Raw genomic sequence first — 25,398 nt, forward strand, 5'->3', positions numbered from 1 at the left:
CCCTAATATTTTTTTTATTTTAAGAATGCATCACCTAAGATTATCTGATAACAGTTTTCCTATTTCACACTTTTCCGTGGATTTCCAGAAGAATTATTTTTCTCTAGGTAGTAATTTTCCCCAAGTACTGAAACAGATGTTTACCTCTATGACACTGGAAGCAACCAAAGGGAAACAATCTGAATAATTCTGCCTTTATTACTAATTTTATGTATTAATATTTCTGTTTCAATATTTATTATCATTTTCTTCACTAGAAAAAAAAGATCAGGCCAAATTGCATGCAAGAGAATAAAAGTCAAGGTAATGATGTCACTGAAAAATTAGGGTAAGACCCACTTGGATGCATAAATGTTACAAATATAAATGCCATGTTCCTGCATCGCCTGCAGTGTCCACCTCAAGGTGGACATGGCACAGCCACAGAGAATGCCTTCGCTAAAGGAGCGAACAAATCAGTCAACCTCAGAGAGTTTTGAGGGCAAGAGAAGTGCCACTTAATTCTTGTAATATAAAAGGTAATGACTTTCTCTGTGTGTGTGTGTTTATGTTATAAATTAAATATTTTGCCAAGTCTTTTATCTTGGTTTTAGCTCCTAGTAAATGAAATTAGTAACTTAGCCTTGCTCATACCCTAAAGATAGCAAAGGAATTCAAACATATACTCCATTGATATGATTGGACATATTAAACATATGAAAACCATATATATATATATATATATATATACACACACATACATATATATATACACACACACATATATATGATTAACTAATTAAGGCAAAGAACTTGAGTTTTTAATAAATGATTACTTTGGGGCTAGAAATTTCTAAACTATCTATTCCTGATTTGCAGTTTCTTCTTTCCAAGCTGCCTTGATTAAGTCTTTAGCAAGAACATATATCTTTCAGAGGATAAAAAAACAAAAAACTAAGTTCTGAATATATTAAAATCAGATAAATCACTTAAAATTAGCAAAATTATTCAACTGGTTAATTATGACATCCATGGTTTACAAATTAAAGGAAAGTTTACTTTTTTGGCTAAGACCAAGCTTTTAAAAAAACATAGATATTTATAAATAATTGAATTGCTTTTTACTTGTTACACTAAACATAAAATTTGGAAGGGGGATGCCTGTTTATTCATAATGAAATGACTGAATTCAAGAGTCCTTACTTTTTAACCAAAGCTTAAAATTTTGGTTACCTGTGGTGCTTGAAATTCTGAATGCACAATAAATAGTAAATATTTTGAAGTGAGTTATTAAAAACCATTTTCACCAGACGTGAGAGCTTTCAAATAACCTTCATTCTAACATCATTAAGTTACTTGTTTTGCTATAGTAAACATAACTTAAAACTTATTATCCATTTTCTAATATCATGTCTCTCAACCCAAAATAACAAATGCCAGGACATGAGGTTCTTTGCATTACAAACATGTTATCTGTGTCTTAAAACTAAAGCCTGGAAATGCTTTGGGTAAGCAGGTAGAGTTAAAATTTCCATCTGTGGTTTTATTACTCCTAATGATTATTTTCTTTGGAAGGCATTCAATTCTATTTTTTTTCTAAAGGTGTCTGGGCTTACTTTCCCATTGTTAGGTCTCTGCCATTTCAAGCATGTAGTCAGGTTTGGGGGAGGTTCCCAGAATAGCATTCCTGGAGACAGTGTACACTTGGGCACACCTGTCATGTGTGATCAGCGGTTCCTCTGACCTCTTTTCACTTCCTTTCCATCGTTAGATAGTAAGAAGTCTGCACAGAAGCTCCAGGCTCAATAATAACCATTGTTGCTTGTTTAAATTGAGACACTTCCCTTTATTGGCCATTTTTTAAATGATTCCTTATTTTAACCTTTTACCCTAGATACTTTGGGTTATGTGTTATATAACCCTAGATACTATGGGTTATTTTGTAATATATATCATGCAATCAAAATAGATAATTAGCCAACGTTTGTTATAATAAGCCAGTTTCTATGTGATATTTGTATATTAAATAATGGAGTCCTTTTAATGTATGTCTTAAGTAGGGGGTATAACTTCTCCTGTTTTATAGATGGAGAAACAGACACAGAGATGGTTAGTTGATCTGTCCATTGTCACCATTAGTAAGTGCTGGGAGAAGCCACATGGGGTAATAATTTTTTTCTCATTTTGCATAGTGCTCATGTATAGTGCTGTCCAGTAGAACTTTCTGCAGTGATGGAACGATCTGTATCTGTGCTGGCCAAGATAGGAGTTACGAGCTGCTTCAAATGTGTTATTGAATACTTGAAAGGTGGCTTGTGTCACTGAACCACTAGATTTTGCATTTTAATGAATTAAATTTATGTGTTGCCACTTGAAGGTGTGGCTGTTGTATTGGACGGTGCAGATCTAGAATGATGAACTTCCCTTCAGAAATTCTGGCTAGGGACCAACTTCTAACACAGGGAGATATCTAAATCCTTTGACCTGATGCTTGCGCATTCCAGGAGCTGCCTTCCTGGCCAGGCTCCTTCCTCTCCTTCTTTGGCTATGCCACCCTTAGCCTGGCCACTGGTTTCCAAACATCCATCTGCTTCTCTTCCTCCAGCACTCATGTTTGGCCCAGCCACGTGGGCACCATTGCTGTGGTTCCTCACACCGGGTAGCATTCTCTGTGTCCCCTCCCTGCCATCTGAGCTGTCTCATGGCATGAGCGCTTTTGGTTTCCAGTTATTTCCCTGAAAGCCCCAAGCACCCTGTCTTTTCAGTCGGGTTCTTTTTGGCCATTCAACTTAATGGGTTGTCTTTGTGTATCTTTGGGAAAATATAGGACAAACCACTGAGCCATTTGGGCTCGGTTTTGAGGATTTTCTCCTGCTGAGCCATAGCTAGTTTCTCTCTCTTCCAATACAGGATTTAGGTTTGGAAAGTTTATGAGAAAGAGAATTGATAATGTCTTTTTCCTATGTTCGAGGCAAAAAATAAGTGCTGTTTACATAGCTCCACGACTGGTACACTCTGGGCATTTGGAGCCACAAATGTGCACAGGAGTGTTACACAGCCAGCCCTTCAGCTGGTGAAAATAAACAGCATTGCAATGCGTGGGGGAGGATGACTTTTGTTTCCCTGAAGTGACCACATTAGCCTTTTAATTCTTACTGTCTAGAATCTGCCCAGCCACAGCCCCTCCTTCTCACCGAGTATTAATGCCAACAATGTGCTTTTAACATGATCACCTCCCAGCAGTAAACCAGGAAACTAGTTTTTGCATGAACCACTTGAAACAGTCTTCAAGTCTCTGGCACAGTTTTCAAAGTCAGCTTTTCTAACCAATTATTGGGATGGCTTTAGCTAATGTGAAGAAATTAATTCTCGTAAACAACAACACACTTTCCTCCACAAGGATGCATGTCTGGTTTCCCATTTTTAAAGATGTCTGCTTTTTGGTAAGCTATTTTCATCCCTATGAAGAAAGTCACACGGGCACATATAAAATTAATATAATTTGCAAGCATGAAAAAGATTCATTTATGCCATTTAATTATAGTGTTGCTCACTTTATTGATGTTTAATTATACCTAATCGGGCCCAGTGATGTTTGGCAGATATTAGCAAGCTCTAGCTTGTAATTTTTCTTTAAAAAACTCAATTACAGATTTTCATAAACTGGAAGTTGGTTGTGGGGGGTGGCTATGTCTTTGGTGTTGTTTTATTAAAGGAAATTAAAAAGGTGATTTCTAAACACCAGCTACATAAATCTAATTTGTCATTTCCATTTGCTTGTGCTAGATTTTCTCCACAAATAACCTCTTCTCTGTCCAAATTTGAGCTTTTAAAGTTCAAAGAACCAGAGTTAATAACTTATTGGCTGTACAAATAAATAGTGCTTTAGACCCAAGGGCTCCAAATGTGTTTCCTGGACAATGATGGTCTGTGAGGGATCTCCCCTGTGGTCTGGGGAACGGCTCCTAGAACACGTAGATGGGATCCGCTTGTGTTTTTGCTAAGTGCTGAATTTGCAGAGGGAGAATAGAGAGAAGGGGATCTGAGGACTGTTTACTTTGAGTCAGTTTGCCCTTGGAAAGCCATCAAATGTGGCTTAAAAAATGTTGGGCAGAGTGTCAGGGCTACTGCTGTGGCCAGCTTGGGTGGAAATGGCCCAGCTGGACGCAGCCTTCTCTTGCCTTGGAACCAAGATAAGAACGGCCACTCACAGCTTCCACCCCCACCCCACACAGACCTCCACCCTCATCTCCCATCCCCTGCCCACCTCCACCAGCCCACAAGAGTTATCTGGCCTTACTAATCGGGACACTGGTATGACCTCTATAGGCTTTTGTTCCTTGGAATAAAGTAATAATGATACCAATAGGAAAACAACAACAACTTCAGGAAATAATGCTTTCAACGCTATTTGTTCATCCATTTGTTTAGCCGGCAAACATTATTTTTATGTGTTACTCACCAGCCTGGTATGTATTGTTAAAGAAAAAATATTCAGTGGCCCTTGTTGATAAGGATGGCAAGGCAGGCTTTATTTGCTGGGTCAGGGGGGCGGGGGAACCACTGCAAGGGGATTTTATGGTGGGGGAAACCACTGGCCTCCATCCGGATACAACATGAGCTCATGGGAATTTAGAGTCAAGGAGCAGGGGTCAGTGGGTGAAAAATTACTTACCCCTTAGAGGGGTCCTGGCTGAAGCCAACCTAATAATTCTTTGCTGAAGACAAACCAGGGTGATTGGACTGCAAGGCTCCATGAGACTTCAAGTGGAGCGTGGGGAACCCGAGCAGATATTAGGGTGGGTAGTTCTGGTTAAGCTGACTTAGCAGAGGACTTGCAAAAGCTGGATTTTATAAGGAAGTGCATGGGTGGGTCTGGAAGAAGGTTAAGAAGCCTGGCTGAACTTTGGTCAAGCAAAGAATCTTTATAAGTACCAGGTGCCCTGATAGGCTTTGGGGAAAGAGTGGCGGAGGGAGGTGTTGGATATTGGGGATTGTTTGCTTATTGTAGGATTTTGGGAAATCACTTGGAATCCTATGGCAATGATTAAAAAAAAAATTGGGTTATTATTTTACTCATGTGTATATGTTTGCATCTTGAAGCTTATTAATAAAAAGGCTTCTTTAAGAATTCAGGGAAGTTGTAAGTATTTCTTTTAAGGTTTTAAGGTACCAGGTCATAATTTCAAAAACAAAGACTCCAGGATTATTTTAAAGCCTAAATGCATCTCTACCATTGATATTAATGGCACACCACATTGCATAAAAACAAAACACATTTCTAAGTCTGATGCCCAGGCCAAGGACTGCCTAACACCCCCATTCCCATCTGAGTCTCCTCCCATGTATCCCCCCTCACCAAACATACATGTCCAGTCTTTCTAACGAAATGATGAGAGGGAGAGCTATAGTGTGTGTAACCTGGAAAGTGTCAGAGAACCAGAGTGGGACAGAGGTGAAAGCAGTAAAAACAGATTTCACTCAGGGACTATTGCATTGGGGGGAGAGAGGCCTCAGTATAGAACTGGGCTCAATTCCAAATACAACATGGAGAAGTGGGGATTTTAGCCAAGGAGCGGAGTGGGGGGCAGTGGATGGAAAATTCCTAAGAGGAAACATTGGGGCAGGGGGGATTCTATCTAAAACGGACCTAACAGGATTCTTACTGAAGGCAGGCCAATGGGATCAGAGGATAGAGAGGCAGGAGGAAATCTGATCAGAGATTGAGGGTGAGCAGATAGGAGGGTAGGGGATTCTGGCTTAACCAACTACACGGGATTCTTGGACAACTGGGTTCTTGAGGACAAGGCCCAAGACTGGGGCCTAATTGAAAAAGTAGCTCACAGGAGCCTGTGAAGTTTGGTCAGAAATGAGGTAAACCTAACCACAGTCAGCATGGCCAGCTAACCCTCTTCTTTAAGTACTCTTTGTTTTATCTCACCAAAAATCCATTCCTACCATTTCTTTTATTCCCAATGGTAGTATACTAGCCTGCTGTGGGAAACCATTTGCCTAGGGAAATGGCCCCCTTTATATGCAAAAGTAAGGGGGGGAAAACCCAAAATATTCCATACTGTTTCCATTAGTTGCAGGATTAGATCACGTGATCAATGCCAACTTACTTCAACAGACATCTGTGGTTGCTCCCTGCCTCCTGCTCTTGGGATGCAGTGATGACCAGGCTCCATAGAACAAATTCAACTGTAACCACACAATGGCGTACTCTGTATATGCTGATCGGTAGCACTCTCCAAAATGCATTGGGTGGGGAATACTTGGTGAAGTAACTGCCTTCCTGCTCAGTGGGGAGTCTGCTTCTTCCTTGGGCCTCCCCCGCTCTCATGCTCTCTCTCTCTCCCATTCTCTCGCAAGTAAATAAATAAAATCTTTAAAAAAAAAAAAAAAAAGATACACACACGGTATTAGGATATTTCTGGGAGGGTTTCCCAAAACCTGGTAGCAACGTTTGCCTCTGTGGAAGGAATAGGAAGTGAAGAGACCAGGGATGGGAAGGAAGGCGTACTGTTTGATTGTTTATTAAAATCTTGTGTGTGCTAGTAGTTTTTCAGTATAAAAAGTGATAAAAAGAAAAGGGATTAGAAAGCATTGCCTGCCGGCCATTGGGGGTAGACCCGAGTTTACAGAGGCACGATTTTGACGCATGCGCACCAGCGCTGCCCTGGCCAGGAGGCTGTGGTGCTGCCTGCCCTTCGAGCTGTTCAGCCTTTCCGCTTTTGCTCTTAGTAGTTCTTACTGAACTTTATGGGGAAGATTTCAAGGCATTTTAACCACCTAGTTTTATTGAATGAAATAAAAACATCAAAGTAGACATTTATATTGGGGGTAATTTAATGTTTATATGCTGTTTACGTTATAACCTGGATTTCAAATAATTACAGCATCTCTGTGTTGATGGCGCTTTAGAAACATGACAGTCGCTCTAAACGAGGTTGCCGCTATGGACAGTGTGCTGTCATGTAATTCCTTGGAAATATCTTCTCTACATCCAGAATGATCACTTCATAAATTTCTTAGACTATCATGAACTGAAAGCATTTTTTAAAAGCCTAAAAATAATATTAGGTTGTTATTTTGGTATTAACTTTTTTTAAAAATAACAAGTACTGAAGAGAAGATGTATTTTAAACTAAATTCCCCCAAATAATCAGTCTCTATATAATAATTTCCAGGAGACTATATGGGTCACGGTACCTGTTTAATACATTTAGGTATTATTTTGTGCTTGTAATGGACACACAGCCTTATCTCAACCTCTCACATAAATCTACTCTGAACTTAGTGTTGTTACCACTAAAACATATAAACTCTAAGCAGAAACAGTAACTAATATCCAGACAATGAAGGCAAAATATGATGCATTTGGTGCCTGGCTTTGTTGTCTTTTTTTTTTTTATTGTTTTTTAAGATTTTTATTTATTTCAGAGAGAGAGAGCAAGCATATGCTCACAGGAGTGGGGGGAGGAGCAGAGCAGGAGGGAGAAGCAGGCTCCCTGCTGAGCAGGAGCCTGATGGGGGTTCAATCCCAGGATCCTGGGATCATGTCCTGAGTCCCCCTAGGTACCCCTGTTGTTTTTTCTATACATGATTTGAACATAGAATGAACCCCCAAAAACTTTTTCATGAAATCCTCAGTCTATGAAGTATAGTGACATGTAAATGACACACAATGGGATGTGGGCAAAAACACAGTGGTCAAATCGGTCCTCATGTATGTGTAACACAAACTCCAAAAAACAGTCGGGAATCAAAAAATAAGCAAAGCACAAAGGTCTTCCCAACCCTTCACGCATCCCTTAAATTTTCAAAAGAGATGAGTCTGTCAATTCCTTCAAGTCCATGTCCGCTCGGATATTCATCTAGTTTCTCAGGAATGGAGAGCGGAAGTGAAATGTCAGAGACAGTGATATGCGGCAGGAGCAAGGAATGAGAGTTGACTGCCTGTCAGGGGCATTACAAGAGCAAAACTGCCTATATAGACATGGGGGCTTCCTACTTTCTCGTATTACAACACAACACAGTAGTTGATTCAAGCAGCTATGGCTAAATTGTATTTTATGTACCTTTTTCAAAAGACATTCTATAAAAATAATTTAGATGTAAATTGCCATTTCAAGTAACCCAGAAAAAATTGGAGTCTAAAGATCCTTTTGTTCCCCAGTAAGGTTTTATTATACTTGAATCAGTTTGTTGGGTTGTAGAGAATCTAAAAAGGTATCATTTATTTGGTGAATGTCCCTCTATGCTTGATTTATAGGTTACAACTTTTACATATATACACACACATACACTCATATAATTATATAATATATATTATATAAATAAATAAATAAATAAATAAATAAATAAATAAATATTTCCTATTTATTCCTCAAAACAACCCTGTGGAGCATACATGTACTGTTGCCATCTCAGAGATGAAGAGACTGAGGGTCAGATAATTCCCAAAATAGCTTAGTGGACAAGAGGAAGAATTGGCCTTCAAACTCATGTGTCTCTGGTTATCATATGTCATCATAGGAAGACATACTTTTGCTCTTATCTCAGCCTCACTTGAAAACAGGATTTCAGACATTTACTCCCAGTAAATACACCTTCTTCTCGTTCTCATTTCTCTTTCCCTTTGTTTTCTCTTCTGCTCACTTCCCATTTCCTCCATTTCTTTGTTGCATTGTAACTTGCATATCCAAGTTGCTTGGATCAAAGTATGATTTTGAAACTTTACTCTTGCATGAACTTTTGACGTGGAGATGCTGAGCTTGTGGACAGCGAGATCCCCATCCCCCTTCCAAATGTCACATGCACCACACTTTGATTCTGGAAAATTGTGAGAGGGTGGCTCCTGTGTCACTGATGGAGAGTTTTTGGATGCACTCAACTCTTTCAGCAACTACTTAGCAAGAACACCCTCTGCCCCAGTGCATGACCACATCACCTGTGTACAGAGCACTCAAAATGGCAGGGACCTCCCCGCAGAGACCTAGTCCACACCCCAGGCAATGCTTTCTGAATATGTATCTTTGGTGCTTTCTTAATTACTTAAGAATCTTAATTAATTAGAGTAATAGATGCTATTTGGCAAAAATTAAATGATCGCAGAATTATCAAAATTCAAAACATCTCAGGATATCACTCCCCACCCCCCAGAGATAATCCCTGTTAACAATTTGAAGGAAATTCTATTCGTGAATCAATTCTTCAATTTTTTTCTCCTTCTTCTGTCTGTGCCTTGGTTTAGAAGTTTGTCTAGTTGGAGCGCTCGGGATTCAGAAGGTTGGCGACCTTCTGCTTTTTTTTCCTCCCCCTCTCTTTGCTGTGTGTGTTCAGGGTACACATTTGAAAGGCTGGCTGGAAATGAGGACAGAAGGTATTGCTCCTCCAAGATGTATACGAATTAATTAGTAAAACTGAATTGCAGTGTTATTATGAATCTCTTTTAGTCAGTAGTTTGTTGAGTACAGAGAATACTATCCTTTGTGTTGGTTTTGGTTTAATTTTTGATGAATAAGTACTGCCTTAGTTGACTCTGCATATAAGTATGGATAAAGAACTTTATGTATATAAATTCGACAGGCCAATGGGAATTTTGAACTAACGGGGGTTTGTATTCTGCATCTGAAGGGTACGGGTGAGGAAACCAAGAGATTTTGTTGGAGTCCTTCCTCCCTCTGCTGCACTGAGCTGTGTTTGTGGGCTTCCTCAGTGTGCTCTCCACGTGGAGAGAGGAAGTACCAGATGGATCCTATAGTGTCGGGGATATAGAATCTGACTCCAGAATTAAACAGTGTGGGTTCGAATCCTGGTTCTAACATTAGCTATATACCTTGGTTAAGGTACGTACCTTAGGGTACCTAAGGTACCTTAACCACGGTACATACCTTCTGGGAAGCTCCACACCCACATTCATGAAATGGGAATAATGATCCTGCTTCCCTCATTTGGAAGACATATGACTTAATGAGATGTGTATGAAGTTCCCAGCACAGAGTAAGCACCCAATAAATGTTAGTACTAATTATTAATATTTTTATATTAATATAAATGTGATGGGATCATACTTCTAATTCTGTATTAATAACTTTTTTAAAGCTACCATGAACCCATATCAACGTCAGTCATATGGTTGCATTGTATTTACATTATATGATAAGCTGTGATTTATTTGGTTATGGGCCTTGTGGAAATGATCATACATGCATCAAAGAACCATCTGTTTTGCCCATCCATGGTAAGCAATACTGTGTGCTGACGTTCAAATCTAGAGAAGCCTGCGGCCTGTAGTATCACACAGTTTAATCCACATGAGAATTTAGTGTTCCTTTAAGAAATATGTCAGAATCCCCCTGCCATCACACAATAACATACAGCTAACACATCAAGATGCTCTCTACTGGATAGACCTCTAAATTTCTCAGCTTAGGCAATTTCTTACAGTTAGCCTCGTTTCTAAAATATCACTCTTGATAGCAAAGTATTTATTTTCTGCCTCGATAAGTGAGTAAGTGCCTGGATATTTTCCTGACTTCAGTTTCTGAACATGCCCATGTCTGGCTTAATTAGAAAAGAAGAAAGTGCCATAATTCTGCCATAAACTAGCACTAATGCAGCAGTGGGGGTCCCGGAGAACCTTTCTTATTCAAATGCTCACGGCTTCTTGAATAAAGTAGATGACTAAGTATACTTATCCTAGTAAGAGAGATTATTAGCAGTGGGAGACACATTTGAACTTGCTGAAAGAGCCGCCTTTGTATCCAGGAAGGCCGGCACTCAGTAATTATTAGACCAGGTCTTCTTTTATCCCAGCCGTCTTTTTCACGCTTGCCACGTCTGAATAGCGTTCTGTTGCCTGTTAATCCCTGCAGGAATGCGGCTTTGGCTACGGGGAGGATGCCCAGTGCATGACATGCCGGCCGCACAGGTTCAAGGAGGACTGGGGCTTTCAGAAATGCAAGCCGTGCCTGGAGTGCGCCGTAGTGAACCGCTTCCAGAAGGCAAACTGTTCGGTCACCAGCGACGCCGTCTGCGGGGACTGCTTGCCAGGGTAGGTCGGGCGATTTCTTTCCCTCATGATTATGGAATGATTTTTCAAACGCGCCTTTCCCTGGTTCCGTCCCAAAGGTGAAGGCACACCCACAGAAACCCGAGCGCATCTGTGGGGTGGCCGTGACTTCCTCTGCGCCCACCTCGGGCTGTGAGCCCGTGACGGGCGCTGGTTATAAATAAAATGAATACACGCACTAACGAAGTATTAGTGTCACGAGAATCTACAGAGTTCCCTATAAATCGATGAAAAAGAAAACGTGGACAAATGGACAACAGAGGGGACGGGGCTGTTCACAAAAGAGCGAACACGTGCGGCCTGTGATCCTGTGGCCATGTTCATCCTGTTTAGCGATCAGAGAAATGCAAATCACAGCCATTCACTCGTTTCCACCGCAATTTGTGAAGCAGTTAGGAGGTATTGCTGTAGCAGAAGTCAGGTGTCCCTGAGGTAAAGAGGCTGGGAACCCTACCCACGTGCAGAATATATCCTAAGAAGGGTTTTAGAAAGCTCTAAATGGTAAATAATGAAGCCGTACATTCCAGAAAGGTAGCAGAGGATGATTTCTGTGGAAGAAGGAGAACCTAGAGTAGATAAGGCAGATGAGGCTAGGCTCGCGCAGTGATGCTTAGGCAAACGGCAGCGTCTGGGAGGGTGACCGGGTTACCCGAGCTCTGAGCAAGACTCAGAGTTGAGGCAGTTTGCTGAGTAGGTATGTGGGGCAAGAGCCCTGTGGACACAGGGAACCGAGAGACAGGCCCCAACGTAGACAGGACCCTGGAGTTCAGGGACCCTAACGTGGGAATCCGGGCTCTCAGTCACCACAGAGGCAGGTGTCTAACTAGACAGCCAGAGCACCCCCACCGATCACAGCCCTGCTGTCGGAATGGTGAGTGCTAGCTCTGGGGCTCTTGTTGAGGGCAGAGGGGAAGAAAAACCTGTGGGCCGGAAGGGCAGAAAGAGGGTACAAAATAGCCTCATGGGCCAACTGTGACCCTATGCTATGACTCAGCGCCTGAGCAGGTATGAAATGTAATGGTTTAAAACCAAAGGCACAGGGAATAAAAGAAAAAATAACCCTCACACTTCACCAAATTAAAATCTTTTGTGTTTCAAAGGATATCATCAAGAAAATGAAAAGACAACCCACAGAATTAGAGAAACAATATATAAATCATATATGTGATAGGGGACTATCTTATCTAGACTATATAAAACTCTTATAACTCAATAATGAAAAGGCCAATATCACAATTAAAATATGGACAAAGGATCTGAGTAGACATTTCTCCAAAGAAGATACACAGACGGCAAATAAGCACATGTACACAGACGGCAAATAAGCACATGAAAAGATGCTCAGTGTCATTAGCCATCAGGGAAATGCAAATTAAAACCACATACTTCAAGCCAACTAGGATGGCTGTCACCACAAAGACAATGACAAGGGTTGGTGAGGATATGGAGAAACTGGAACCATCATCCACCATTAGTAGTAGAAAATGGTGCAGCTACTTCAGAGTTTGGCAGTTTGGCAGTTCCTCAAAGAGTTAAAATAGAGTTACAATGTGACCAAGCAATTCTACTTTTAGGTATATAACCAAGACAGTTAGAAACCTGGCCATACAAAAATGGGTACACAAATATTCATAGCAGCATTATGCCTAATGGTCAAAAAGTGGGGAGAACCCAGATATCCATCTACTGATAAATTGGTTGACAAATTGGAGGATATTCAAACAAGAGAATATTATTTGGTGTTAAAAGGGGATGAATCACTCATTCATGCAACAAGATGGCTGAACCTAGAAAACATTATGCTAAGTGAAAGAAGCCAATCACCAAAAGACGTATTATATGATTCCATTTGTATGTGATGTCCAGAATGGGCGATCTATAGAGACAAAAAGTAAATGAGTGGTTACCTGGGGCTGGTGGTTGGTGTGTGTGTGTTGGGGGCGGGGGTGCTGGGAAGAGTCAGGGGTGACTGCTTAAGGGTACAGAGTTTCTTTTTTGGTGTGATAAAAATGTCTAAAACTGATTGTTCTGATGGTTGCACAGCTCTGTGAATACACCAAAGGCCATTTAATTGTATGCTTTACATGGGTGGATTGTAATATATGTGAATTAGATCTCAATTAATCTGCTACTTTAAAAAAAGAATGGTCTATAACCTCAGGTGATGCTGATACCTGTGAATATCAGTACCCAGAGTTCCAACCTAATGCAGATGTAATTGAGGAACACTAACCAAACACCTGGCCCATCTCTGCTGTTCCTACTCTACAGTTCTGCTAAAAGCATGTCAGTGTCCATCTCCTCCTCTGTAGGGCAGGGAGAAGAGGAGGTCCATGTGAGATTCAGAGGCAGAGAGAGTGAGGAAAAGCACAGGCCCAGGGGATCTGGTTTTACAAAGAGGGAACTCACACGGTTATGCAGCTGGAGTGTGAGTGAGGGCGTGCTTTCCCCATGACCTCCCACCAAAAGTGTTTCCTCATGCTTAACCTCATTCATTGTCACCTGAGCCCACGCCTTTAGCTGCAGTGTTTGCTCATTCTTTAAGTAAATGCTTAGATGTGGGAAAGTCATATATAAGTGAGTAGACATTTGAATGATATTTCATAGTTTATTTATATGATTAGTTTAAAATTACATCCTTCCTAAGCCAGCATGAATGTACGAGCCAGGCAATAGTTATACAGTGGCTTTTACCCAGGCTATCCAGAGTATTTTAAAGTGCTCGCCCAGCTTCACTATATCTGTGTGAAGAAGGCAAATAGTTGAAATCCATTTTATAGATAGGAAAACTGAGGCAGAAAGAAAATAAGCAAATTGCATATTGTTCCCAGAAAAGTGATGCCAACATCAGGCAGAGGGTGGCATTTTCATTTCTAGTGCTACCCCTGCCTTCTGAAGGCTCAGCCTCACCTGATGAGAGTTTTCTGCTGCCTGGAGGCTCAGCTCCAGCAGGACAGCAGTGGCCTTTTTCCCAGTGGCAGTACCGCATGGGAATAGTTTGTCCTCTGTGCCCTCAATCTGAGTGATTGGAGAGTCTCCTTGTTTCCAAATATGTCCAATGACTTTATGCCAATACCTCAATTTCTCTGACACCCATTCTTCTCACCTACAAATGATCATCTAATAATACCAACCTGCAGAACTGGCGGAATGATGGAGACTATAATGCATGCAGAGTGCCAAGCAGAATGCCTGACCCACAGTAAGCACAAATACCTATGTGACCTCATCACCAGTTAATATTCCCGGGAGCCAGTGAAAGCTTTGCATGACTGTTTTGTTTTGGGTTTTGCAGTGGGCTTCCAGCCTTCTCCTCTGCCTGCCATGTTCCCATCCTTTCTCTGCTAAGGGGACCTAGGTCCCAGCCCAAAAGAATAAGCCGGCCCCTGCCAGTTCTTTCTAGTAACAATGATAGCTAATTTTTTTTTTTTTAATTTTTATTTATTTGTCAAAGACAGAGAGCGCACAAGCAGGGGGAGCAGCAGAGGGAAAGGGAGGAGCAGGCTCCTTGCTGAGTAAGAAGCCCTATGCAGGACTCAATCCTAGGACCCTGGAATCATGACCTGAGCAGAAGGCAGACACTTAACGGACTGAGCCACCCAGGGGCTCCTATAACCAGGCATATCTTAAAAGGGCACTTTTCCACATGGTGTTCATTAGGCAAACTGGTGTTATTTGGATTGAGTTCAATTAAAAATTCCTCTCCAAATTCAGTGTTGGAGAAACTTTAGAGTTTCTAAATAAATAAATACAAATGTATTAGTAAATACATCTAAAAGAGGTATTTACATGTTGCCTTTCATCAAAGCATGATTAAGTAAAATCCAATATGATTTCCTTTTGTTTTGTTTTTTTTTCCATTAGCTATCTGAACACCCAGAGTAAAAGCTGAAGTTCAACTAAAGGCTGTTTAGCCAGACACCTGTATATGTCCCTAACCCTTTTATTTTATTTTTTAAAAATTGTGTTCTTTCTCACTAGGTCAGAAAGCAGAGTTAGAAATGTTTCTGTGTCCCCAAAACCACGGCAGTCTAAGCAAGAAAAAATAAAATAATCTTTCAAGCTTGATACATTTATTTATACATTTAATACTTTCAATTTTATGTTAAAATTCTAATTTCTATAACTTCATCTTCAAATTGGAGGATAATTTTGAGGCAACTCTTCCAAAAGTTAAAAAAATCAATGTCTATGATGGTTACTGTATAATTTATAATTTAGTAAATGTACTGTATTTTAGGGTTCTGATTTAATCTCACTTTGTACAAAACAGGAAAAAAGGAGTCAGTTGATGGTCTTGAAAATTTTGTTAAAAATTTTTTTTCATTAAAAAATTAAATTTAGGGGTGCCTGAGTGGCTCAGTGGGTTAAAGCCTCTGCCTTCACCTCAGGTCATGATCCCAGAGTCCTGGGATCAAGCCACACATCGGGCTCTCTGCTCATCGCGGAGCCTGCTTCCCTTCCTCTCTCTCTGCCTGCCTCTCTGACTACTTGTGATCTCTGTCTGTCAAATAAATAAATAAAATCTACAAAAAAAATTAAATTTAATTACATTAATTAAATTAAATTTTAATATTAAGTTTAAAAAAAAATCTTAGATTCTGCCATCAAGCCATTGTCACAAAGAAGCTGGCAGAGCAGATTCTAAATGCTTTTGTATAATCTCTGTGCAGCTGCAGATAGCTGTCCTCAGAGTAAAGTCCAAGCATCATCTATCTTTTCTTGTGAGCAGTGATTACACACACAGGATCCTTGTGAATCAGTGTGCCCACTCAACCTCCTCTCCAGTTAAGATTTCAGGCTGTTTCTATTTTGTATTTAATGATCATTCAAAACATGATGTAATTTGCTCACCTTCTAACCTCATTTCCTTGATGGCTCAAACCCATATTTTAATCTATATATTTTTGGCAAATGTATTTTATTCAATTGTCAGGGAAATCTCAGACCTCAAGACTGTTCTGTCACTAGATTTCCTTATTTTAAAAATGTTAAACATCCATGTTTGTTTCCCCAAAAGTTTTAAAGTATGTATGTCTGTATCAATAGTTGATACAGAAGATGTTGGTTATTACATTTTTTGTTTCACTCTTTGTTCTGATTATATTTATACAGAATGAGATTTTATGTATAAAACTATTTTGGACTGTGTCAATGTTCAATTACGTATTATTTGACAAATTCTCTGGCTGAAAGGATAAATAATATTAGTTTGCATATATTACACAGTTAAGTAAGAAATACATCTTTAATAAGAAAGCTCTCTTACATTGCCTTATGGTTTTTACCTTATTTTAATTTTTCATGTGTTTTCGTTGTAAAAAACATGTAACATAAAATTAACCATCTTGACCATTTTTAAGGGTACAGTTCAGAATGTTAAGTATATTCACATTGTTGCGAGCAGATCTCCAGAACATTTTCATCTTCCCAAACTGAGATTCTATACCCATTGAATGATAAGTCGCCTTTTCCTCCTCCCCTCAGCTCCTGGTAACCACCATTCGACTTTCTGCTTATCTGAATTTGATTACACACATACTCTGAGTGGAATCCTGTAATACTTGTCTTTTGTGACTGGTTTGTTTCACTTAACATGTCCTCAAGGTTCATCCATGCTCATGCTGTAGGATGTGAAAGTACATTTCTCCATGGACATTTGGGCTGCATTCACCTTTTGACTGTTGCGAACTATGCGGCTAGGAACATGGATGTACAAATACCTCTTCCACGCTCCGCCTTCAGTTCTGTGGGATACAGCCGAGGAGTGGAATTGCTGGGTCATCCGGTAGTTGTATTTTTAAATTTTTGAGGAACCACCATACTGTTCTCCACAGAAAATGGTTCTCTGTACCATTTTCCATTCCCATGAACAGTGCATGGTGGTTCTAATTTCTCTCCATATCCTCCCCCAACACTTCTTATTTTCTGATTGTTTTGGTTTGGTTGTTTTTAATAGTCATCCTGATGGGTATAAGGCGATACTTCATTGTGGTTTTGATTTGCATTTTCCTAATGATGAGGGGTGTTGGCTGTTGGCCATCTTTTCATGTGCTTACTGGCCATTTATGTATCATCTTTGGAAAAATACCTATTTAAGTCCTTTGCCCATTTTTTAATCAGGTTATTTGATTTTTGTTTTTGAGTTGTAGGGGTTCTTTATATGTTTTAGATATTAATTCCTCATCAGATTCCTGATTTGCAAATATTTTCTCCCCTACTGTAGGTTCATTTTTCACTCTATTGATTGTATCCTTTTTTTTTAATCCTGGAAAAAAATTATTATTTTATTATCAGTTAGTACTTTTTTGATGCTACTTAACTTTTTTTAACCACTTTAGTATAATTGACATGTAAAACAATGTATACAACTTGATGAGTTTGGGGATAACTATACATTGATTGTATCTTTTGATGCATAAAAGTTTTAAGTTTTACGTAGCCCAATGTATCTTTCCTTTTGTTGCCTGTCTCACATATGCCTTTCGATTGCCTTTTGGTGTCATATCCAAGAAATCATTGCCAAATTCAATGTCATGAAGTTTTTTTTGATCTTTTAGGAGTTTTATAGTTTTGAGCCTTATGTTTAGATATTTAGTTCATTTCGAATTAGTTTTTTTTTTTAAAGATTTTATTTATTTATTAGTCAGAGAGAGAGAGGGAGAGAGAGCACAGGCAGACAGAGTGGCAGGCAGAGGCAGAGAGAGAAGCAGGCTCCCTGCTGAGCAAGGAGCCCGATGTGGGACTCAATCCCAGGATGCTGGGATCATGACCTCAGGTGAAGGCAGCCGCTTAACCAACTGAGCCACCCAGGTGTCCCTTGAATTAGTTTTTGTATATGATGTTAAATAAAGTTCCAACTTCATTCTTTTGCATGTAGATATTCAGTTTTCCCAGCACCATCTGTTAAAGAGACTGCCCAGCCCCATGTAGTGGTCTTGGTACTCTTTTTGAAGATCATATGACCATATATGTGAGAGTTTGTTCCATTGGTCTATATGTCTGTCTTTATGCCAATATTGATTATTATAGTTGTAACTGTTTATTATACTGTATTGTATATTTACACTGTATTGTATATCACATGCTACATTGATTATTATAGCTTCGTGATATGTTTCAGTATCAGGAAGTATGAAAAAGGAAGGCTAAGCAAATATTGAATGTATCTGGGCATTTGATATAACTTACCTAGTTTTAAATGCAAATTTTGCTTCAACCATAAAACATACAGATTTGCTATTACAAAATCCAAATTGCATCTATCCTGCCCTCTATAGACTTGGTCTGAAAATTTATTCTCCATATCACCATTTTGTCATAGAAAAATAGACTTGGAAATACATTCAGAAATAATCACTGTTAATATTTGGTATATAATACCCTTCTAATTTTTTTCAATGCAAATACATATATGTAAATTATTTTAGCTGCTTTGGTAAAAAATCTGAAGGGATCTCTATACCAAAGTATGTGCTTGTACAATATATAATCATATTACTCACCTTTCTTTTTTTTTTACTTATTGTTACTTCGTGAGTTAAAAAAATACGTATGGGAGATCTACATCATTGTTTCTTTTTTTTTTTTTTTTTTAAAGATTTTATTTATTTGTCAGAGAGAGAGGAGAGCGAGCGAGCACAGGCAGACAGAATGGCAGGCAGAGGCAGAAGCAGGCTCCCCGCCAAGCAAGGAGCCCGATGCGGGACTCGATCCCAGGACGCTGGGATCATGTATGACCTGAGCCGAAGGCAGCTGCTTAACCAACTGAGCCACCCAGGCGTCCCTACATCATTGTTTCTTAAAGGCCATTTTGTATTCCATTGCCTTGGGACTACCATGGTTAGTCATTATCTGCGGTTGTATATTGAAATTGTGCCTGACTGGCTTTTTCCCTTTTATAAACAATGCTGTGAGTGCATTGTTACACATACAGCTTCACCCACTTGATTGTTTCTTTAGGATATACTTCAAAAGAATGAAGTTGGTGGTCAAAGGATATATAAACAATTTTTATTGCGTTCTGATGTCCTCCCACAAGTAGCAATTTATAATGTCCCTGGCGTAGAAACACGTGCTTATTTTGTCTCTGCTCACACCACCACTTTCCCAGTTTTCTAAGTAAAATGGGATCTGTTCATTGCAGCTTGCCTATACTCATTAGTTTAATGAGATTGAACATTTCAGTGTTAAATTTTGAAAAATTTAATTGCAATATGTATTCTAGTTTTAACTACGAAGCTTTAAAATTATGAAATGTTCTTCTTTGGGAATTAATGTGCTTTGCCTGTTTTCAGTTGCAGTGTTCACCTTTACCATTATGATTAAGGTTTCTACTACAGACTGAAGTTACGATGATATTATGATTAAAACTATTTTTCAGTTTAATTTTCCCAATAACTGTGTTGATGATGCTTTATTTATTTTTACTCTTCAGATGGCTTTACTATTGTGTGTGTGTGTATGTGTGTGTGCGCGCACACGTGCGTTTTTGTGTATGTGTGTATGTGTGAGTGTGTGGTGAAAACCATTGATTTCCATTCTGGCTGCTGGGTTTCTTGTCACGCCTAGAAAGATATCCCCTTATGAAGACTGTATAAGCATCTACCTAAATTCTTCCATTGCTTTTATAGTTTGCTGGGGTTTTTTTGGTCTCTGAATTTCAAATGTTTAAAAACTGGCACTTAATTTAGGAGGGGTATTGTCATTTAAATGACAATAGATATGCCAAAGGCCACTGATCTCCTACTCCAGCACCAGCACCTCACTATAGTGCGGCTAAGTAGAACTTACGATGTTATGTTCAGTGGAATTGATTATTTCTTGAATGGTCCCTGCCTCTCAGGCTGTGTCTAAGATATTGTTGTATTTAAGCCTTTGAGTTGCTGTTTTTTTTGTTTTTGTTTTTGTTTTTTATAATAAAACCAGTAATGGAGACGACTGATAATTTATCATGAATCTGTTTGCCACAACTTTGAGCTTAGGAGAAAGAGCTAACAAGGGGCATTTTTCTCTTCTAGATTTTATAGGAAGACAAAACTTGTTGGTTTTCAAGACATGGAGTGTGTACCTTGTGGAGACCCTCCTCCTCCTTACGAGCCACACTGTGAGTGAACGCCATACAAACACTGCAAAAGGGCTCTTGGCCTTTTTTTAGAAACCTTTCTGCAGTTAGGAAATGGAGCAAAATCTCTCTCCACTGTGGGGCTTTTAGCTTGCCTTCTTTTATCAAAGCCTCCAGCAGGATATAAAGCCCTTTTGTTGGGTGCCTCAGTCAGCAAACTGTGTCCCTTGATTTGAATCTCAGAGTGAAATACAGAAATTTTGCTGCTGCTCGTTTTATTCAAACTTTTATCTTTCATTCTGATATAAAACTCAGGCGACTCCAATTAACTAGGTGATCCAAATCCTAAGGCAGTAATGTCTTTGCCTCAGGCCCGTGAATTCCTGTTTTTTCCCTTCTTAGTCCCGTGCTGTCACGTGGTGGTTAGAGACATTCCTCTCCACGAATCACCTGCCCTAACTAATGCATTTAAATACTGGCTCATTTCCTTCACTCCTTCATTTTTCTCTTTAACAAATAAACAGGAAGAGAAAACCCATTGCACGGTGGGACTTCAGCTGTAAATAAGAAAATTTTGCCTTTTCTTCATTGTATTTAACAATAATCATTTTGATTGTATTTTTTCCTTCCACATAAAAGAGATTTGTTGCAAGCTATCAATGTGCATTGATGTTTGAATAAGAAGGGGAGGAACTCCTCACTTTTCTTAATCCCAACTACAGACCTGGCCTGTGGAAACTCACAGGTGATGGGCAGGGAACACAATCAGCCGGTGGTGGCCTCCCCAACTGTGCTCAGGGCTTGTCTTTACTAAGCAGAGCTTTAGTGAGCTATGCTTCTAGTACACAGATACCCAGTACACAGGTCCAGCAGGAAGGGTGAGGCAAGGTGCTTCATCCTGTCCATGGGTTGGTCTTGCCTTTCTGGAGCATTGATACTACGGATGGGATATTTTGTTTTGATATCTTCTTGCTTCTTTCTGTGACAAAAGCCCCCTCTGAACGAACTGAAAGTTAGTGCATTATTGATAAAGCCACACAGTACTTGTGTTTCCAAGAATGTCATGGAATTTGCAGTCCATATTATTATGTCCTTTACCAAAATGCATTACTTTCTCTTCATTTGATATAGTAAAAGGGGAAAAACAAATAAACCAAAAAAAAAAAAAAGGGATTCTTTCTAAGTATTACAAAAATGTATGGTAACCCTCTTTTTTATAAGATGCAAGCATTTGCTAATTAATTCAGTGCATTTAACTAATGCAGTATCAAATGTTATGTATCAGTCATAGTAGGTAAACTGTTGTTTCACTTAATTTTCTCACTCTCCTATCATCAGCCTACATTTGTCAGTGAGGGTTCCAGGTCCAGAAAGGTTATGAACTCTCCCCTGTTGGCTGGGAAATGGCAGAGACACAATTCAGACCCAGGTCTGTCTAATGCCAAACATTGTGTTTGTGTCACTCTGTTGTCTCCCTAAGAAAAACCAAATCTGTCCACTGTTGGCTGGTGTAGTCTACTACATGTTGACATTTTGTTTGCTTTCATATTATTTTTTTTAAAGAAATGCATCTTCTTTTAAAAAGATTGTATTTATTTATTTGAGAGAAAGCACAAGCAGAGGGAGCCTCAGGCAGAGGGAGAAGGAGATGCAAACTCCCAGCTGAGCAAGGAGCCCTACTGGGACTCTGATCCCAGGACCCTGGAATCATGACCTGAGACAAAGGCGGACGCTTACCCAACTGAGCCACCCAGGCACCCTGTTTAATAGTCATCATTTAAACAAAAACTCTAAAAACCAAACTTAGAGGAGATCTTTTACGCTACACAGTCTGTAAAAGGACATGTCCGCTTGCCAGTTAAAACAGGGCGGTGACCTGGGCTTGCCTGGTGGGTCCACTCGACCATCATTTTGTCCAGAAGGCAAATTAAGATCATGCACTTCATCCCAAACTACCATTAAAAGATTCAGTAAAGTAACTGCTATTGCCCAGTGGAGAGTTGGAAAGTACTAGGATTATTTTTTTTTTCCTCTTTAATTTGCTCAGTTTAAATTTAATATGATCTGGTCGTAAGTCTGAGGCATTGGAATTTTTGCCTTTAGGGATCTGGCTAAGCTCGGACGTCATAAATTAGACTTTAAACATAGTTTTCACATTTAATTTCCAATGTCTTGTAAAGCCCTGAGTAAGTTACAGTTTGAAAAGAAAATTAACTAGTTTAATTTATATGTATAGATCTATTTCTCCATGTATGAAACTCTTTAGAAAGCAAAGAAAAACAAATTATTTTTGTAAGTCAGAAATGCAGTGCACAAAGTAATAGTCTTTCAAATCACGAGACAACAGTCCGGGGTCTTTAGTAAGTGTTAATCCTTATCTCTGTAAAGGAAAGTTTGCTGCCTTTGGCACAGGTCTTAGGAATAATTCCAGTGCACAACTAATCTCCTCAAAAGCGATCTTGAAATCTTTTGGGGGAATTATGTAAGGCGTCTTATGTTTTCATTTCTCCTACTTTGAGTATTTCAACTCATCCACAAAGAACTACTTCTCCATGGATTTTTCCCTGCTAAGGAGTTCCCGTTTTCTTTAGACTCAGCTGTAAGAAAGTGACGCCCATCAAGTTGCCTCGAGTAATGGGATTTGGGGCACCTGGGTGGCTCAGTTGTCTTCCTCAGGCAATAATCTCAGGGTCCTGGAATCGGGTGCCACATCAGGCTCCCTGCTCAGTGGGGAGTCTGATTCTCCCTCTCCCTTTGCCTACCCCCCACCACTTCTTGTGCTCTCTCTGTCTCTCTCAAATAAATAAAATCTTTACTTTTTTTAATCTTTTTTTAAAAGATTTTTTATTTATTCATTTGAGACCAAGTGAGAGAATGAGCAAGAAAGAGAGAGAGAGAGAGAGAGCACTCTCATGAGCAGGGGGAAGGGGCAGAGGCAGAGGGAGAAGCAGGCAGCATCATGTAGGACTCGATCCCAGGACCGCAACATCACGACCCGAGTGGAAAGCAGACACTTAACCAACTGAACCATCCAGGCGCCCTAAATAAAATCTTAAAAAAAAAAAAAAAAGTAATGGGGTTTTCTTCAAGGATATATGTAGTAATGAGAGGTTGGAACTTCCCTGAACTTGGGGGCAGCTCTTACATGGGACCTGAGGCAGCCCTGGAGTCTGGGGGCTAAAAACCCATGCCGCAGGAGGCTCTGAGTTCTACCCTGGGCTCTGGTCAGCACCACTGATGTTTGAGTCCCTCAGCCTGTGGGACTCTGTTTATGTCGCCTCTTTTCCTCTCATGCTTCCAAGTGACTGGTTTGTACTTCCCAGTCATGCTTTTGAAGGAGAGAATCTGATTGGCCAAGTAAAATACCAACGTCCTGTGAGACAGAGCCTTTTTCATTTAACTGTTGAACAAATATTTGAGTGCCTCTTGGGGGCCAGGCACACAATGATGGACAAATAGACCCCAATTCTTTTCTTCTTGGAGCTTACAGCATAGTGGGGGTGTTGTCAAATAAGTGCTCCAAATTAAACAGTATTCAGATACTACCCACATAGATGCAAAAGGGTGATTGGCCCGTCCTGTGCCTGGAGGGATCAGTGGTGCCTTAAGAACATGTAATGGATAATGACGTGGGAACGTTAGGGAAGACTTTCCAGAACCATGACTTCCAAGCTGTGATCTGAAGGGTCCGTTAGGGGAGGATGAGCCAGAAAAGGAGACCAAACCGAGGGTCAGGGAAGTCAGAGGAAGCCAGGACAGTATGAAAGCGTCTTTTCCTATGCAAGTCAGGTCAGTTGACCCTGGAAATTTCCTTTGCATTTAATACCCTGGAGGACTATGGTGACGTTGACAAGCACCATCTGAATGAGTAATGGGAACAAAGCCAGATTATAATGCAATGACAAACTAATGTAAGGGGAGGAATAGAGATGATTATGGACAACTGTCTAGAAGTTTGCCTGTGAAGGTGATGTGGGAATATGCAGACAATGGAGGGGTTTTGTTTTATTTCATTCCTGAAGTGAGAGACACATTTGCTTGTTTGCAGGTTGAAGGAAAGTGTCCAGCTGAGAGAGGCTGAATGTATGAGAGAACAGTAGAATTATCAGTCCTTTTCTGGAAAAGGATCCCAAAGCACACTTGTTGGGTTGGCCCTCTCTGGAAGGAGGGAGTGCTCCCTGCTATAACCAGTGAAAGAGGGGAGTGGGGCAATGAACATGGCCTTCTGCATTTGGTGGCAGGGGGTGAGGGACTCATAGTCTTGGCTATTATGTGTGTGAAGTAGGAGGCATTGTGTTCTGCCAAGTCAGGCAGGAGCCAAGGAACTCAGAGGCTAGAAAAGCACAGGCCTTTGAGATTCTCATTACAGAGTGTGGGAGGGAAGTCGATTCGAGAAAATAGTGGGTGTCCTGGTACTGCCAAGAGTCCAAATGAAGTTCGTGGTCATTAATGAACTTCATTTGGACTCTTGGTGTTACCAGGCATTGAGAGGCATTGTTTGCCTCTCATATGACGTCTGTAGGCACTTCTGCTACAGGAATGACTCAGGCCACCTCTGATTCTGCCCTAAACATATGTAAATTATGCCCTAAATGTGCAGCTTGTAGCAAGTTACAAACAAGTCTTGAAAATAATTGTCATATTGATAACACAAGAATAATTTTAAATAAACGTAAATACATTTTCTTATATTTCTGTAATACCTGAAATAAACCAAAGTAATGACTTAACAGAAACACAAGAATTGAAAACTTCCCATATTTCTGTCCGCTCTCTAAGGGGGCACATATCACATTTTCTTTATCCATTCATCCATTGATGGACACTTAAGTTATTCCACATCTTGGCTATCCTAAATAATGCTGCAGTGAACATGAGATGCATAGATCTTTTTGAGTTAATGTTTTCATTCTCTTCAGGTAAACACCCAGAGGCGGAATTGCTGAGCTGTATGATAGTCCCCTTTTTATTTTTTTGAGGAAACTCCTACTGTTTTCCACAGTAGCTGTACCAATTTATACTCCCACCAACAGTGGACAAGAGTTCCCTTTTCTCCACATCCTCATCAGCATTTCTTATTTCTTGTCTTTTTGATAATAGCCATTCTAACAGGTGTGAGGTGATAGCTCATTGTGGTTTTGATTTGCATTTCCCTGATGACAAGTGATGTTGAGCATCATTTCATGTACCTGTTGGCCATCTGTATGTCTTTTTTGGAAAAATGTCTATTCAGACCCTCTGCCCATTTTTTAATCAGATTTCTTTTTTGCTATTGAGT

At 39.9% G+C, this 25,398-nt stretch overlaps 1 protein-coding gene across 3 annotated transcripts in view; it reads left to right on the top strand.

Moving 5' to 3' along the window:
- Positions 1-25,398, top strand: part of TNFRSF19 (TNF receptor superfamily member 19) — a 91,881-nt gene that overhangs the window by 24,383 nt on the left and 42,100 nt on the right. For all 3 annotated transcript variants that reach the window (XM_047722919.1, XM_047722920.1, XM_047722918.1), the window contains exons 4-5: positions 10,860-11,038; positions 20,077-20,162. In XM_047722919.1, the coding sequence (XP_047578875.1) occupies positions 10,860-11,038; positions 20,077-20,162 (265 nt within the window). The remainder of the gene's footprint in view (positions 1-10,859; positions 11,039-20,076; positions 20,163-25,398) is intronic.

The sequence above is a fragment of the Lutra lutra genome, chromosome 3, assembly GCF_902655055.1.
Source record: "Lutra lutra chromosome 3, mLutLut1.2, whole genome shotgun sequence".
NCBI classification, from domain to species: Eukaryota; Metazoa; Chordata; class Mammalia; order Carnivora; family Mustelidae; genus Lutra; species Lutra lutra.